The sequence below is a fragment of the Fundulus heteroclitus genome, chromosome 3 (genome assembly GCF_011125445.2).
Source record: "Fundulus heteroclitus isolate FHET01 chromosome 3, MU-UCD_Fhet_4.1, whole genome shotgun sequence".
In the NCBI taxonomy this organism is placed as follows: Eukaryota; Metazoa; Chordata; class Actinopteri; order Cyprinodontiformes; family Fundulidae; genus Fundulus; species Fundulus heteroclitus.
The window spans coordinates 6,218,925-6,234,889 of NC_046363.1; the positions used below are offsets into that span (position 1 = coordinate 6,218,925).

The 15,965-nt window shown below is 42.6% G+C and overlaps 1 protein-coding gene across 1 annotated transcript in view; it reads right to left on the reverse strand.

Annotated features, from left to right (window-relative positions):
- LOC118558649 (vacuolar protein sorting-associated protein 13B-like) overlaps window positions 1–15,965 on the reverse strand; it is a gene marked incomplete at its 5' end in the record, with an annotated part of 59,089 nt that overhangs the window by 20,134 nt on the left and 22,990 nt on the right. Inside the window, 5 exon segments of the mRNA XM_036129102.1 lie at window positions 1,055–1,225; window positions 6,038–6,213; window positions 6,579–6,662; window positions 8,388–8,657; window positions 10,408–10,563. Of these exon segments, the coding sequence (XP_035984995.1) occupies window positions 1,055–1,225; window positions 6,038–6,213; window positions 6,579–6,662; window positions 8,388–8,657; window positions 10,408–10,563 (857 nt within the window).

Genomic DNA, 15,965 nt, shown 5'->3' on the forward strand with positions numbered 1-15,965 from the left:
TATTTATCACTGTAACTTTGTACATTCCAATGAAATGTGTCCTTTGCATTTAATCTATCCCTTAGGGAGCAGTGTACTGCCACAGTGTGGTGTAAGCTGGGGCTAAGGGTCTTCAGAGAACCAGAGGGGCAGTCAGAGGAATTTGAACCAGGATGCAAGTGCTCTGGTCTAACCAATAGGCCACAACTCCCCTCCAATATAAATTAAACAAAAAACGTGTAACTTTTTTCACTCTGCAGTCAAAATGGAATCTTCTTCAATTTTTGAATTTTTTTAAAATTAGTAAAGGTGTATAGAACTGACCCATGTGGCCACATCATTTAGATAGCAGAAGTGTCCCAGCTGTACGTGAACATAGCATGTGCAGCTCTAAGGAAAATCCCCTCATCAAACTGGGTAGTTGGTCTGGTTGGATGCTACAGGTGGCCATTCAGAGGTCAGCTAGTTTTTCTTTAATACCAGTAAAGTTTTCATTCAGCTGGACGCATTTCAGGTCAGTCATTTAGTCTAAGCTTTGGTTTGGTCCTCCTTTCTTTCTCCACTGTAGTTGTGTGGGAAACCTCAAATGTTCCCAATAGTAGAGTTTAGTGATAGCTGGAAGTCCTCTCTGCTTTGCTTTGGTCTGACCTTTTAAAGGGAGACGCTGCGCTGAGCTCCTAGTTCCACAAATAATCATTCTGCATGTGTTCAGATAGAAAACAACGCTGTATTTGTTTGGTTCAGGTGCAAAGTGAACGCACAGAGCTGTACTGCTTATTTTAGGTACAAACAGATGTACCTCTAAAATCTATAGACAATCGTTCACTTACTGCCATTATATGATCAAATGACTTTCTACGTTGGAAATGTACTGGATGCACTGAAATCTAACAACATGACTGTATTATACAGGAATAAATTGATTTGATCACCAACTTTCTAAGCCTGAGTAATTAAATATTTCTAAAGGTGTAACTGACAGGAAATTGTCCCCTTATGTTGGTACAAACACATCCAGTCCACTACTTCAATAAAACTGAAACCTGTAAGGACAGCAGAGTTCAGCAGGGCGTACCTGTCAGTGTCCTTGGTAATGTAAGGCCAGGGTGACTCTGTGGGGGTCTTGGGACCGTAGAAATCAGCCAGGATATGTTCTGGGTTGTCTTCAATCCTCGTCTTGTTGACTATCTGTTTGATTAGACTGGTGGAGATGGGTACGGCGCAGTGTGAAGCGTCCTTATCCTCCCTGAGGGAAGACAGCACAATTTCAGAGTCATCAGCGATTCTTGTTTCCTTGTCAAAACACACGTCGTCTTTGTCTTGTTGCGTAAGAAGCAGAACGTGGATAACCTGATTCCACTTGATCCCATGTCTGGTACAGGCCGTGATAAGTCATGGTTTGAAATGAGAGCCATAAACTGCTGAGTGTGTTTCTGCAAATCTGGCTTGGAAGCTTGTTTACTTACATTATGCCAGAAACAATTCAACGATACTCTTTTATTTTAAAATAAAACAAGACATCTCCTGACAGCAGCTAACTGTTCCCATTGTGACCTTCGGCTAAACTCCACTTCTACCCTCGATCCTTGAAGTGGGATGAATCTGTCTTTTGTTAGGGATTTTTTTTTTTTCTTGACATGTAGCTTGCCTTACAAACACTAATTCAAAAAGATCACAGAAAGAGCTAAATGGCAGTAAATAATCCGATTGGATACCTCATCCCCATTCGTTGGTCAATTATAGACCGGACCCAAAAAAGAACAAAATCCAAACAATGTAATAGCATCTACTCTTTGTCTGGGAAGCATCCAGTACTTCTTGGCTCCAGCCAAGCAGCCCCCATAACCCAGAACAGCAGTTTGTTAACAGAGCCCATTGTGCTATAAAGGGAATGCAGAGGCTACAGCTTATGGATCTGGGGCAAGACAGAGGAGAGGGACAAGGTGTTGACAGGAAGCTTTTCATCCAGAGCAGTCCCTGAGGGTGGAAACTGGAAGGACTTCTGATTGTAACCCACCATTTTCTAATGCGGTGGCCAGGATGAGAGGAAAAGGACAAAACAATCCTGGTTAGGACTTGTCTGCGTCTCTTGCATTGCAGACCACAGCTCTGCTCCCTACCTCGTCCATTACAGTCCACAGCTATGTGTAATTACAGGATGGAAAGATGAGCTGTTGACCAGTGAGCGTTTACGATTGGATCTATCGTAGAGGTTTAGGGTAAGCTGAGGGATGGGGTCTCTGTGCATGCGTGTATGTTTACAATTGCGGCTTGTAGTGTGTGTTTGAGAGGATGAAGAGGGATGAGCGATGGATTGAGTCGGGCAAGGAGGGGGGGGTAACAAACAAGAGAATGTGAGTTTGTGCGGTCTGAAGCAGTCTAAAGAGGGGACGGATTGTAAATACAAGGAGCTCTGTGGTTGCAATCTAGAAAGACAAGACACTTAGATTTTTTTTCAAAGCTTGTGTTTTTTTGCATGCATGAAAAAGATTTCTGTAAAACAACATCAGCCAAACATATTCCCAGGGACTGTATGGCCACTGTGGTTCCTTTATTGCAGCTGAAACCAAAACAAACTTTGTTACCAGATACCTAAACACAACAGTTAACAAAAATATCTCAGAAGCAGTCAGCTACATTCAAAGATTATCCTGTTTGTTCACATTAACGGTGAATGATACTAAAAGGGCAATCATTTTCCAACAATGGCGCATAAAATAACAAGAATTACAGATGTTCAAATCCTTTAATCAGTAAAAAAAAACAACACAATATGCAGTGCTGGCTATGATTATCGCCATTCCTAGTAAAGAAGTGCAAAATGCCTTTTTATTGCAGGATCTAATCTCAGACTAAAAAAAGAAAAGAAAAACATTTCATCTGAATAGATCTAGTTAGTGGAGAAAAAAAATCCCATGATCAGAAATAATGATTTTTAACTAAATTACTGACAGCACAGTTGTTAGAGACCCTACTGATTACGCTTTATACACTCCAGATTTAGGACACCACTTAATCTTCTCCTAAAACATCTGACAAGGTTGGAGCATACAGAAAGAGGGGACTTTTAGTCTGGATGACTCCTCGGTCGTCTCTTATGTTCGTCAGCCTAGCCTTCAGGCTTCCATGTGACTTCATGCTGGTCTCTAATTGGTTACTTAAAGGCTCGCCTCAGGGTGCAGCTCTTTGAGTGGCCAAGCAGCACTTTTTGTGTCATTCTTCATCCAATCAGATAAATTCATGATACCTGTCAATCACACCCCTTGCAGCTCACAAGATGTTAATGGAGAGTCGGACAACGGAAAGACAGGAGACAGTGGCATAGCACATAGAATAATTTATCAATTTCAAGAGAATTTTGGCAGAGGGGGAAAAAAAAAATCAAGTAAAGGAATTTTGATCAGAACAACCAGACATAAAAATCCAGCAGCAGTCAAGTGACCGTGAAGGGCTTTATAGTAGAAGTACAGTTTATCGTGTTGTAATTCCCGACCGCTAGTGGGCCCGCCCAGAACTCAGTCCCCAACCGCCACTGTTGGGGACTGAGGTGGCGCTGGAAAAAGGCAAAGCAAGTTTATTTATAAAGCATTTTTCAGTAACAACAAGATTCAAAGGGATGTACGTGAGAAAAAAAACTTACACAGGAAAGAAAAACATTACAGAGACAGAGTGAAAACATACAGAGGGAAGCACGCTGCAGTGGAATAGTAGTAGCAGGTCACGATATAAGACGAGCTAGACTACAAACTAAAACATTAACATTCAAAGACAACTTTAAACAAGGCAACTTTAAACAAATAGGTTTTTAACTTTGATTTAAAGGAACTCAGGGTTTCAGCTCTTTTACAGTCTGCTGGGAGTTTTTTTCCAGATAAGTGGAGCATAGGAACTAAATGCTGCTTCTCCATGTTTGGTTCTGGTTCTGGAAAGTAGATTTTAACCCCTTTAGTGGTCTGGAGGGTTAATACACTGACAACAAGTCTATGATGTATTTAGGTGGTAATCTATTCAGTGATTTATAGAACAGAAGTATTTTAAAGTCTATTCTCTGAGATACAGGGAGCCAGTGTAAGGACTTTAGAACTGGGGTTATGTGCTCTACTTTCTTAGTCTTAGTGAGGACGCAGGCAGCAGCGTTCTGGATCAGCTGCAGCTGTCTGATCCACTTTTTAGGCAGACCTGTAAAAACACCGTTGCAGTAACCAAATTGCAGATAAACACATGGATTATATCAGGTAGATTTTGTATCAGCTGCAGTTTTTCTTGTTTGCCGTAATATGTTTAATCAATATTCTACTGAAAGACCCAAAATATAAAAGTTTTTCAGTTTATTGGTTGAGTCCGCCAGATTTTTAGTTGAAGAAGTTCATGATGCCAATCACACTTGCAACAAGACTCTTTGGAGGAGAGAAGGGCCCATAGCATAACAGATATTCAACCAAACCCACCTAAAAGGTTTGATTCAAAGGGCGACTGTGGCTTGATAGGTTGAGTAGTTGTCTGGCAACCAGAAGGTTGTGGGTTCGATTCCAGCTTCCCCTTGCCACATGTCGATGTGCCCTTGGGCAAGGCACTTAACCCCAAGTTGCCTACCGAGCTGCGTCTCGGTGTATAAATGTGTGCGCGTTAGTGGGAGCGACTGGGTGAATGTGGCTATAGTGTACAGCGCTTTGGGTGGTCAGCATGACTGGAAAAGCGTTATACAAGTTCAGTCCATTTACCATTTACCATTTGTTTTAGCTTCCTTATCATTCTGGTCACTGTGTGGTGGCAAGATAAATATGGGTCCTGATCCAGCCTGGTGGTCACTGGCTAAAAGAAATGGGAGTCTGTGTCGTACCACATTTAAACCTCTGGGAAACAGCTAGTCGTGGATTATTAATTAGAAATTAATAGGCACTTCAAACTTTAAAAAAGGTATAAATAAAAATGCATACATTTTGTTTATTTCAAAAGGGAAAAATAATACACCCCCCCCACCCCGCACTAAAATAATTGTGTTCTTTTGGGATTGCTGCTGATGTAAATTTATCATTCAGCCATGGGTTCAGTTCTGACATCATCTAAATTACTTTTATAATGACCTGCCTTCAAACATAAATATATAAAAAAAGATTAGAAAGTGCAAATACACACTTACAAACTATGACAAAGTAACAGAGCATAGCAGTGATGTATGTGACAAGCTCTGACCATAAATGTCACACTTACACTAGCACTTAGCTAACCAACACATACACAGACCACACACAGAACAGGACATGCTTCTCCCCAACACATCTGCACACGCCTGAGAGCGCACACGCACACGCACACACACACACACACACACACACACACACACACACACACACACACACACACACACACACACGCACACGGTCAGCTGCTCTGTGCTACGGCTCATATCTAAATGAGCTGTAATTACGATCCAACCTGACATGCTGGAGTTAGAGCTGTGTCACAGCTGCAGCCAAGACAGCTTACTGCTCCCCTGAAATGTGGACAGATTCTCATGGCTCATGTCTTCATTAATGGGTCCCAAAAAGCAGAATGTGCTGTGAGGGGATCTTGGAAAAGTGTCTTTACGCTACATGTAGGCACACCAAAAGCCTATTAACAAGCAGAGTTTCTGTTCCCCTTGCAGCTGTCGTTCCTCATGATTTAAGATGATCATGCAGTAAAAGAACTAAATTGACCTGTGAACAGATCCTGCTGGCTAGGAACCACGTATGAGGGATGGAAAGAGGAAGGAAAGTTGCCTACTTGCAAGTAGGAATTGTTTCATTATGAGTGTTTGACAGATTTACTTATGTTATTGTTATTTATGTTATACCGTTGGACGTAAAGCCCAGTGAGGGTTTTGCTCGACATGTAGTGTTTTGGTTTTTTTGCACTTTGTGAGATAATTGCAAGATTTTCAAGTTCACTCATATACTTTAAATACAAAAGAGAGCTTAAATAATGTAATATTTGCATTAGCAAGTACTCGAAAAACTGCAGTACAACAACAAATAAACCTTTCATCCATAGATTTTGTGCTATAAGGTTTAATTACCTGGCCTGGAAAATGAGGTGGTGGGTAAGTTCAGCCTCAGTGTTCAGGAGAGGTTCTTGGTGGCCTTGTCCACGTATTAGCTGACTTTCTTTCAGTCCTAGACTCCTTTTCTCTATGTGGACAACTAGTGGTTCTGGCAAGTGGCTCCTCATAACAAAGAGTGGACTGAAAATCACCTGAAAGAGAAGAGTTTAGCACAGAGAAAAACCTTAGGCCTACTGCGTAAATTTAGGCTAAAGAAAAGGACTTGATCAACAGTGAAGATGAAACTTAGATGCATATTATTTTGGATGCCACTATTCCTTTTGCTGACCTTCATTTATTAAAAGAAAATATGTTCCACTTACTATGAAGACATTTTACACACACACAAATATATATATATAAAGTCACAGTAACAATCACCCTATTTGTTTGAAGTTATGTCAATAAAGGACAGATCACATTTGTACCTGAAGCACAAACTAAGAGAATGTCAGACTAAATTTTAAAACTGTGCCACTATGTGAAGGTAGGACTTGCTTGGCTGTGTGCGACGTACCAGTCTCTGCTGCATGTGTGAGTCAGGCTCTACAGTAATGAGCGTGCACCAGACATAGAGCAAAGAGCCGCTGGAACAGGCCACCTGAAAGAGAACAAATCATGTCTTACAGATGGATTAACGGCTCAGCTGTCCATTCCCATAACATACAGCTACACAACATGATTTTAAACCGGCCACACCACCACTGGGGTGATCCGGTAGGTCTGATGGCTTACCATAGATGCAACAAGTTAAAACTGATCACAGAGACTAAACAACATGTTTCCAATTGTTTCTGTTTATGACAGGAATATGGATATCTGAGGGATCAGGCGCATTAGCTGCCTTAATGTTTATAGTGCTCCATCAGTATTGCATTATGATGTTTTGTCCTTAAAATCATTGTTTCTTTGTAAAATATTAAGCCTCCCTAATGCTTTATTACAGCTGAGGCGGCAGACAACCGTTAGTGCCAGATAATGGGGTATAACACCGGCCAGGATAATTTTAGCAAGATGTAAAAGCTGAGAGTGTGCCCACCAAAAGCTGGGTGCTCATGAACTCATGTTGTGTTTTCTCTCTTCTCATTAAAGCACTGGAACACCAAGACGCATTACAACTGCTCCAATTTATGACAGACAGGGGACTTCATTTAGGACAGCAGAGTGGAGCAAAGAGAGTGAGGGTTTGCATAACTGCCTTGTTAGGATGAAGGGGTGTAACTTTGGCAAACAGACGTATGGGCCAGACCCAGAGAAAAACACTAAAATAAGGTCATGATAACCTTCTGTACTGTGCCAAAAGTAAAAGACAAGGGCAAAAATATGCAAAAAGAGGAGATGTGGGGGAAGGAAGATGAGGTTAATAAAAGCCATTAGTTCAGATGCATTACTGATAAAGAACAGCATCAGACAAGTAAAAAAAAAACTACAGATACCAACAAAAAAAGGGGGTAAGAGGGTCAGAGAGGTGGTCAAGCCTGATGCTGCTGGAAGAAGTAAAGAGAGAAGATGAGCTAATTAAAAGATGGATGAGCTGAGTATGGGCAAGAAAGAAAAAAAAGGACGTGGCCATGAAGAAAACACAGCTAGAGAGATTAAAGGAACCATCTTCTAATCCGGAAATAACTCTCATCTTTTATCATCTCAGTCAGAGATGATCAGGTCCACATCTGGAAGCTGGAGTGGCTTTTAACATAATGAAACTAATAAAAAGTAGAAAAAGAAGGCAAATGAAAAACAAGACAGGAAACGTAAGGACCAGCAACAGTGGAGCATGAGCTGGCGTTAATCCAGCGGTGCGAAAGTGCCTTCAAAGCCTTTCTGTGTGCCCACATATCAGCTAGAGTTTCCTGTCTATGGTTAGTGTTGTTATGAAAGAGCATAAACTGTATTTTCTACCTCTCAACATGGTCAGGTTATGGGCTTGAAGGCCTTTGTAAGCCTATCTGAGGGGAAGATCTCAATCTGTTTCCTAACAGTGAGCAGCAACATGGAAGCTGAGCAACTGTGGCCACCCAGAAGAAGAGGATCCGGTCACAGTTGGTGGTCCAGTCACCAGTTACAAACATGCGTGTGGACAGAGAGCTACTCTTGGTGTATGCAATGTTTGTATGTATACTGTTTTGTGTCTGGCTACCACATTTGGACATTTCTGTGTGCAAAGGATTAGCTGCAGTTGGTAAAATGGCACATTTCCATATTTCAGTATAAGCCAATTTCTCCATATTAAAAAGACGTGTAATATTAGTAGCCTATGACCGATCAAAATAGCCTAATATTTCTTTAAACATTTCATTCCAGAGTGCCATCAGGTGTACCTATCTACCTGTACAACAGAGCTGCTGCTTCTGCCCTTTTCCCTCCGCTCCAGCTGGACGTCCTGGGACCAGTCTTCATCTCCTCGTGCTCTCATACAAACTTCTGTCATCTCTGCGTCTTCCAGCACGTAGGAAGGCAGTTTGGCTCCTGCTTCCAGGCAGTCACAGTGCTCCCTGACCACTGTCTGGCCGTCGGGTCCTACGTAGTGCTGTACAACTCGCAGCTCAATATCCTGCGTCAGGTAGCTGCACATAACCTGCCGTCCACAGATTATTATCTGGAAGAAACGTTACATGGGACAGTTAATGACACACTGGCTATTAAATCAAGCACCCACCTCTTATGTTATTAAAGCCTGCTATCCCAGAGTAAACGTGAAGAAGCATCAGAACTAGCTTACAGCTATTCTGCTTCTAAAATGAATGATAACGCTGTCATAACTCAATACATTTCCACAGAGAGACTAGAGGTTCATTGAAATATGTCAGGTTGACTGGCCTTGACCGAAGCCTGGCCAGTCGACAGATCAGAAATCTGATATTTTTCTCCCAATCACTCAACACACCAAATTAAGTCATACCAGGTCACACACATAAGATTCAGTGTGGATGTTGTTACTGAGAGAAGAAGGCTCAAAGTTATCCATTTTCAGTAGCAGCGGGGTGTTTAAAATTAAGGAAGCAGAGATGTAAAACATTTTTTACAAGGAGAGATATCTACTTTTAATTTCAAAAAGCAAGAGAGAGAGAGAGAGAGAGAGAGAGAGAGAGAGAGAGAGAGAGAGAGAGAGACTTTTTAGTGATAACATGAAGGCTAATTGAAGTACAGCAAAGTTACTCTTTTTTCTTTTGAGCTTTGGCTAGATCTGGAAATGTGAATCCTCTTTCAGAAATCTCAACGTAACAGTCTATATTCTCTGGGATATACACAAGGAGAGTGATGTTTTGGTAACGCCAGCACCCAAATGTAATGCCAAATAAAAAGATGAGCTCTGTAATAATAGTCAAACCCTGTTTTTCAGTGGCTGCTCTCTTACACGGTGGTGGGACATCACCTCTCTTTTTAACACAAACGAATGATCATAGCAGAACGGCTAGACAAGGCTATTTTGTTCTTTTTGTGTTTTTATGTTGTTGTTTTATGTGTTGTTCTTATATATTCCTGTTACAGTTCTTAAAGAGAAATCAGAGCTAGTTAAAATCAGCATGAGCAACGCAAAACTTTATTTAGTGTATCTTTGTGCTAACCCGAGAAAAACACCTGCAGTGTGTGACACTTTTCAGAACAAGAATCACTTCACAAAAGAAAATATAAGCTAGGGTGTACCCATACATGTAGCTGTTAACTTCATCTGTCAAGCAACTGCTGTATCACGGTGGGGTTATATGTTGTGGTCTGTCTGTGGCAAAAGGGAATAAGATTCATTCCAAGTGATGAGAATTGAAAAGTCTTTCATCTCAAGGAAGAGTGGGAGATGTGTGACAATAGACAGTGTTTACACAACAAGCTGTCACTACTATGAACACTATAACGGCATCTCTGCATTTTCAGAAATACGCCTTTTCCTTGTGGAAAAAAAATAATCTCAAATATGATCCAGCCCTGCTCTCGTAGCAGGCAGCTGGTCTGTGATCTGGCTGTTGATTTCTTGTGATCCTCTGTGTGGATTGATGTGACACATTTTATTACTGCAAAACAGATGACAACAAATTGACAAAAACAGAAAACATTCAGTTGTTGGCTAAGCAACTACTAAATCAGAAGATACAAACAGGGGTTTAAAGAGGCTAATCCTGACAAGAAGAATTGTATGAAGGCCAGACTTTCTATAAAAGTACAAATATGGTTTTGCTTTATTTCTGTGATTTGGCACTGGGACCTGCAGGATGTCTACTTTCTTGATGTTTTTAAACTTTCATCCATATTTATAGCACTGACATGTCTGTGTTGCAAATACCCATAATGCTCCATTTTGTTTTGGGGAAAAAGTGTGGAAATAATTGTCTGTGTGGAAACATTAAGAGTACCTGCTTCTGGACGCCATTGAGCTGCAGCACCTTGATGATGAGTGAGGCGGTGCGTCCTTTATACTGAATGGTCCTGAGCAGAGTCCCGACGTTGTCCACGCTGAACGGCTCAGACCAACGCCAGTTCCCCCAGCCCTCAATGCAGATGTGGAGCAGCTACATCACAGGTCAGAGCACAGCCAGAAACGAGCACAAGAAAACACATTAGATTGCTCGAAAGAAACAAAAACTACAACCCTGTTTGCAAGATTTTTGTGGGGTAAGTCACTTAACAGGCTCCCTGCTGTTGGCAGCGTAAACAGAAGGTTGCACACAGTAAAGCAGCTGGTAGAAAGCAGCTGATGTGGAACATCATTGTGCTTGTCTGTATTTCCGTGCTTAGATGTGGAGCCTCTTTTCTGCACATGTCTAAATAAAAGGCATTTCTTAGTCATTTCAGCTAGATATCCATCACTGCTCTGTGGAGCCCATCGTTGTATGTGGCCGGGTGTAAACACTCTGCCACAAAATAAATGACAACAGCATGCACAGATGCCATCCTGTCTTTTTCACATCCGACACCAGTTTAGAGCGGTGACGATATTCCAACCATTTCCCATAAAATTCCTTGTGTTGTGGATCTTAAGATGGCAACAGGGATTAAACTAAGCGAAGCTGCGTGACATCTGCACTGGCTAAAGACCGCTGCTTTAATAGCTCTTTGTATTACGCAATATCCACATCGCAATAGCTTGAGTAATTTTCAACAAAACCGAGCTGCACATTTCTGTAGACCTTTTTTCCTATCTGACCTCCTCCACCTGAACCAGTAAACATGCAGTGCAAAAGGCACGGGAACTGGTCAAATATCCATCACACCTCCGCTAAGCTGAGGTCATTCAGAGAGTATCTATCCACTTTTCACCACAGCTCTCTAAACACTACAAGTCAGAAACTCTCATTTGTCAAACAATGTCAATGTTGCCATAAGATAATGGTAATAATACAGGAGCAGAATCATAAATATGCAGGGAGATCTAAAGCATTGCTCCCTCCTGAGGCCCTGTGGCTGACCTTTAACCTCAATGAACTCTTTGTGTCAGTCCTTCTGCCAAGACAATGTCAAACTTGAAAAAGAGAAGGGATAGACCAGGAGAAAACCGGAGAATAGCAATGAATTTAAAAAAAGACAAGCAATGATGAGGTGGGGGGGGGGGGGGATTTACTGGCTCAATAATCTTCCAGAGAGTTAGAGACCAGATCAAAACATTGAAAAGCAGTTTTGAACATTTACACTTCAGGTCATTGCTTCAATGTGGGGAACATTTAGCCAATCTGTTTTAAGAAAAACAAATTACCCTTGAGGTGAAAGAGCATGTTGGGACCTTGGTCAGGACCTTCTATGTTTCTCTCGACTGCAGCCTTTCCTTTCCGTTTGAAGACAGATTTCTTTACAATAACATTCTTAATCAAAGCCTGGGCTCACTTTCTTCATGATCCCTTCTCGTCCATGTTGGCTGCATAGGAATGATTTAGATTTCTTGGACCTCTGGCTCAGAGTACACATTCACAGAGCAAGTGGCAGAGCAGTGTAAACAGCCAGGTGGTGCAGGTTAAGGTTAAGCCTGAGGGTGGGGACCCTTAGATTCCCTAAGCTAACACTAGCCTCATAATCAAGACCAGTTCAGACTATAATGGCTAAATAGAAAGTTTAAAAAGAAGTATAATGTGGGATTGTCCTGTTGCTGTGTACCAAGTTTCTCTTCCAATGATTTGATGCTAATGACAAGAAAACCTATTCATGTCCCGCTAAAAAAAAAAAAAAAAAAAAAAAAAAATCAGATTTACGTGTATTAACTTCACATCAGAATGAGTGTAAAGCTTGTGCAGATCCCTGCGTAGCCTGAGTGCCATCTGTGAGGATTTTGTTATTTCAACTCCCCCATCCATGACTCTGCACACTTTATCATGCCTGTGGCTCAACTTGACCTTTAAGGGAGAAGTCATAATAACGTCTCCACTCACACTTCAAACAGCGACTGCCGCTTTTGTTTTAATTCATCTAATTCTGCTCTGACTCAAGCAGTGGAAGAAAAAGCAGCAGCGACACAGATGAACCGAACACGTAGCACAACAAGAATGAAAAATAAGAAGCTGTTTTGCCTCCTTGTGACGTACACAAGGGTTGTGACACTGAGAAAACCCAGTCGGCCATATGTGGTCATTTTATGCACATTCTTTAGGCTCAGCCTCACACTTACAGTTCATTACGTATTGAGAAAAAACTGTGGATGTGAGAGAAGAGGGGACAATGTGAGGAATGGATTAATTGACTTCGTATTAATAGTCACTGAATAACTATTTAGAAAATCCATTGATTTTATAGTAATTTGTGTATATTTAGTTTCACATTGTATATACTTCAAAGCATGGAACAAAAAAGGGTGAAACTATGATTAAATATATATTTAAATTTTTCTTTTTCTTAAAAAAAGAAGTATCCTTTAAGACTGATGTGAAACAAAATATTGTCAAATACTGACAAATTCTGCACAATGTAGTGTTTTAAAAAAAATCAGTTCAAACTCCTTTCGCCTCTCAACTCTAACAGCAGATGTTAAATTCCACCCTCCTCTGTATATAAATAGACTCCTACACTCACCCACAGCGGCTGGCCCTCAGCACAAACTTTGTGTCCAAAACCAACTAAAAGCATATCTCTTACAATATTTTCCCAGGTTTTCGATTGAGTGTGAAATAAAAACTTCCATCTTTCTTCATATCCCTTTAATCCCAAGAGAAAGACTCTGATAAGGTTGATTTGTGGTGAACATTAAGTTTGAGGGCTGCTACTTTTAGGACAGATTTTTCTTTTTCCCAAGAGAATGTTCAATGTAGTTGGATACATTTATCAGGTGCTTAAAAGTCTTACATCTAGGAAGATACAATACTAATTGTTCCACTCACTCAACACATTCCAACATGTTATTTAATTTCCTAAAAACAATATTCAGTGCCCTTCATACTTACTGGCATCCATGGAGAAGCTTAAGCCTTAACCCATCTTTTTTGCAGCAGCATAATCTCACTCTGAAACATTCAGAAAATTCCAAACTTTCATTTGAGAACATGTATTTATTGTGGAAAAATGTACATAAATAAAAAAACAACAATTGTTTTGTAACAAATTTACCGGTGCTTGATTTGTTGTGGTGAAGCACCTCAAGCACCAGAGAAAGGTCCTGTGCTGGTGCCACAGGGTGGTTGGGTGGGTGCAAACGCCTAGCACCGGTTAAGAACAGCATAATGTCTCTGTCCCGTCTCACCAAACAACCATTCAGCCCAACATTCCAACAGGAAATGGCAGCCACATATATCTTCAAGGTAGACGCCCATGCACTAGCCAGTGTACGTCCTATTCCCCCAGCATACCTTGAGAAAGTGGATCCTGGCCTCGTAGGGGCCAAACCAAGAGCTAGAGTCAGTTCAGATCAGAGTGAAAAACCTGAACCCCCATCTGGGAAAGATCTCTCCAGGAGGGGAGATGCATTGGCAAGGTGGAACAAAGAAGAAACCAAGTCCTCGCCGCCCAGAAGTGAGCCACCAAGATAACTCTGTGCCCCTCCTGAAGAATGCCCAGGAGAGTTGGAAATATCAGACTCAACAGTGGAAAAGCGTAGAGTCTGGGGCCAGTCGTGCACAGCTGCCGTTGTCCAAGGAGAACCAAAGGTGACAGTAAACATGTCCTTGGAGGCAAATAGGCCCACGTCCTCTCTGCCAAAGACTCTCAAGATGCGATATACCTCTTCTGGGTGAAGCTTCCACTCTCCTGGAAGCAGTGTCTGATGGGACAGATAATCCGCTGGCATGTTCTGCGGCCCCAAGATGTAGGCTGCCTTGAGGCTGTTGAAGTACGGAGCCACACAGGTCAGAAGCTGTTGAGTCAAGTACAACAGTTTCCTTGACTAGGTCACCTCCGGTGGTTTATGTAATAAACAAAAGCGGTGTTGTGCGGCCTCACCAATACATGCTTGTCCTGCAAGCCTGGAAGAAAGCCCGAAGAGCCAGAAATACGGCCCGTAACTCCAGAACATTGATGTGCTCCCTGCTCCGCTGCAGGGACCACGTGCCTTGTGCCATCTGTCCCTGCCAGGTCACACCCCAGCCCGTGGAGGTCACATCCGTATAAACAACCTCACGTCAACAGAAGAGGGAACCAAGCGGGACGCCCATTATCATCAACGACCTTTTCCTCCACTGAGACAGGGAGCGAAGACACTGAGGCCCGACCCGATGTCTCCTAAGTTGATGAGCGTTCCAAGAGGGGTCTAGACCCAGGCCGTTCAACCACATCTGGAGGGGCCTCAATGACAGCAGTCCTAAGGGCACCATGCTGGACACAGCGGTGAGCATGCCCAGAAAGCAAAGATACCGCACATGAAGTGGTGCCACGCCGCATCTGAATTCCAGAAGCATGCTCAATATACTGCTGACCCACCGGGGCGAATGACAGGCATTCATGGAGACGGAACTTAAAGCAATGCCCAGGAAGATGATTCCCTGTGAGGGAAATAGCCTGCTCTTTTCCATGTTCCCCTGCAAGCCCAGGTGTGCCACATGATCGAGCAGCAACTGCGTGTCCTGGACAGTCTGGTCCTGGGTTGCTGCAAAATGAGCCAATTGTCCAGGTACAGGAGGATTGTCAACTCTTGCACTTGCAGAGGGGAAAGAGCCGCCGTGACACAGCAGGTGAACACTCAGGGAGAAAGTGAAAGTCCAAATGGAGGAACCTGAGCTGGAAGTTCCTCCCTTGGAAAGTGAAATGAAGAAACCTCCAGTGTGGCAGAGCAATTGGGACATGAAAATAAATATCCATGAGGTCTATGGAAGTGAATCATAGAATGACCTTCAGAAAAACATCCAGGCCCCTGAGGTAGACCACGGTGTTCTTCAGGACAAAAAAAAAAGAATACTTGAAATTAAAGCCCCTTGGATCCAGCAGGGGGTCCACAGGCAATATAGAGCAACTTGACCAGCAAGGTGCCGATTTCTTGGTTCAATGCCTGTGCCTTCACCGGGTCGCGGATGACAGTCATCCTGACCCGCTCAGGGACAGGGAGCCGGCATTGGAATTGAAGATGGTACCCCTGGGACAGGGTAGATAGCATCCACGAGTTCGGAGTGAGTGTAGCCCATCTGCCAAGCTGTCCCGGGGTAAAATAGGAAGGGCCCGTAGGGTTCTCCTACAAGGCTCAGTAAGTGGTGATTGCACCAGCCAGACCTGGGGGTATGTTGACCAATGTAAAGAGCGTACGTCCAAACTCTTGTCATAAGGGAAAAGGCCTGCAGAGACGCATCAAGCAGGACTTGGGTGGAGTGGTCAAGCAGAACTGATTCCAATGATGAGGACAGGGCCAGCAACAGAATTGTAGGCCTGCAGAGCAGGTTGTCAGTAATACTGTGCTGGGGCAGCGGACAATAAGCATTAGTCTGCAAAGCCTCATCTGGTGGGATAATAGGAGAGGCAATGCCCGGTTTCATTGCTGGCATGTGGCCCAAACCAACCCTGGGAGCCTCCT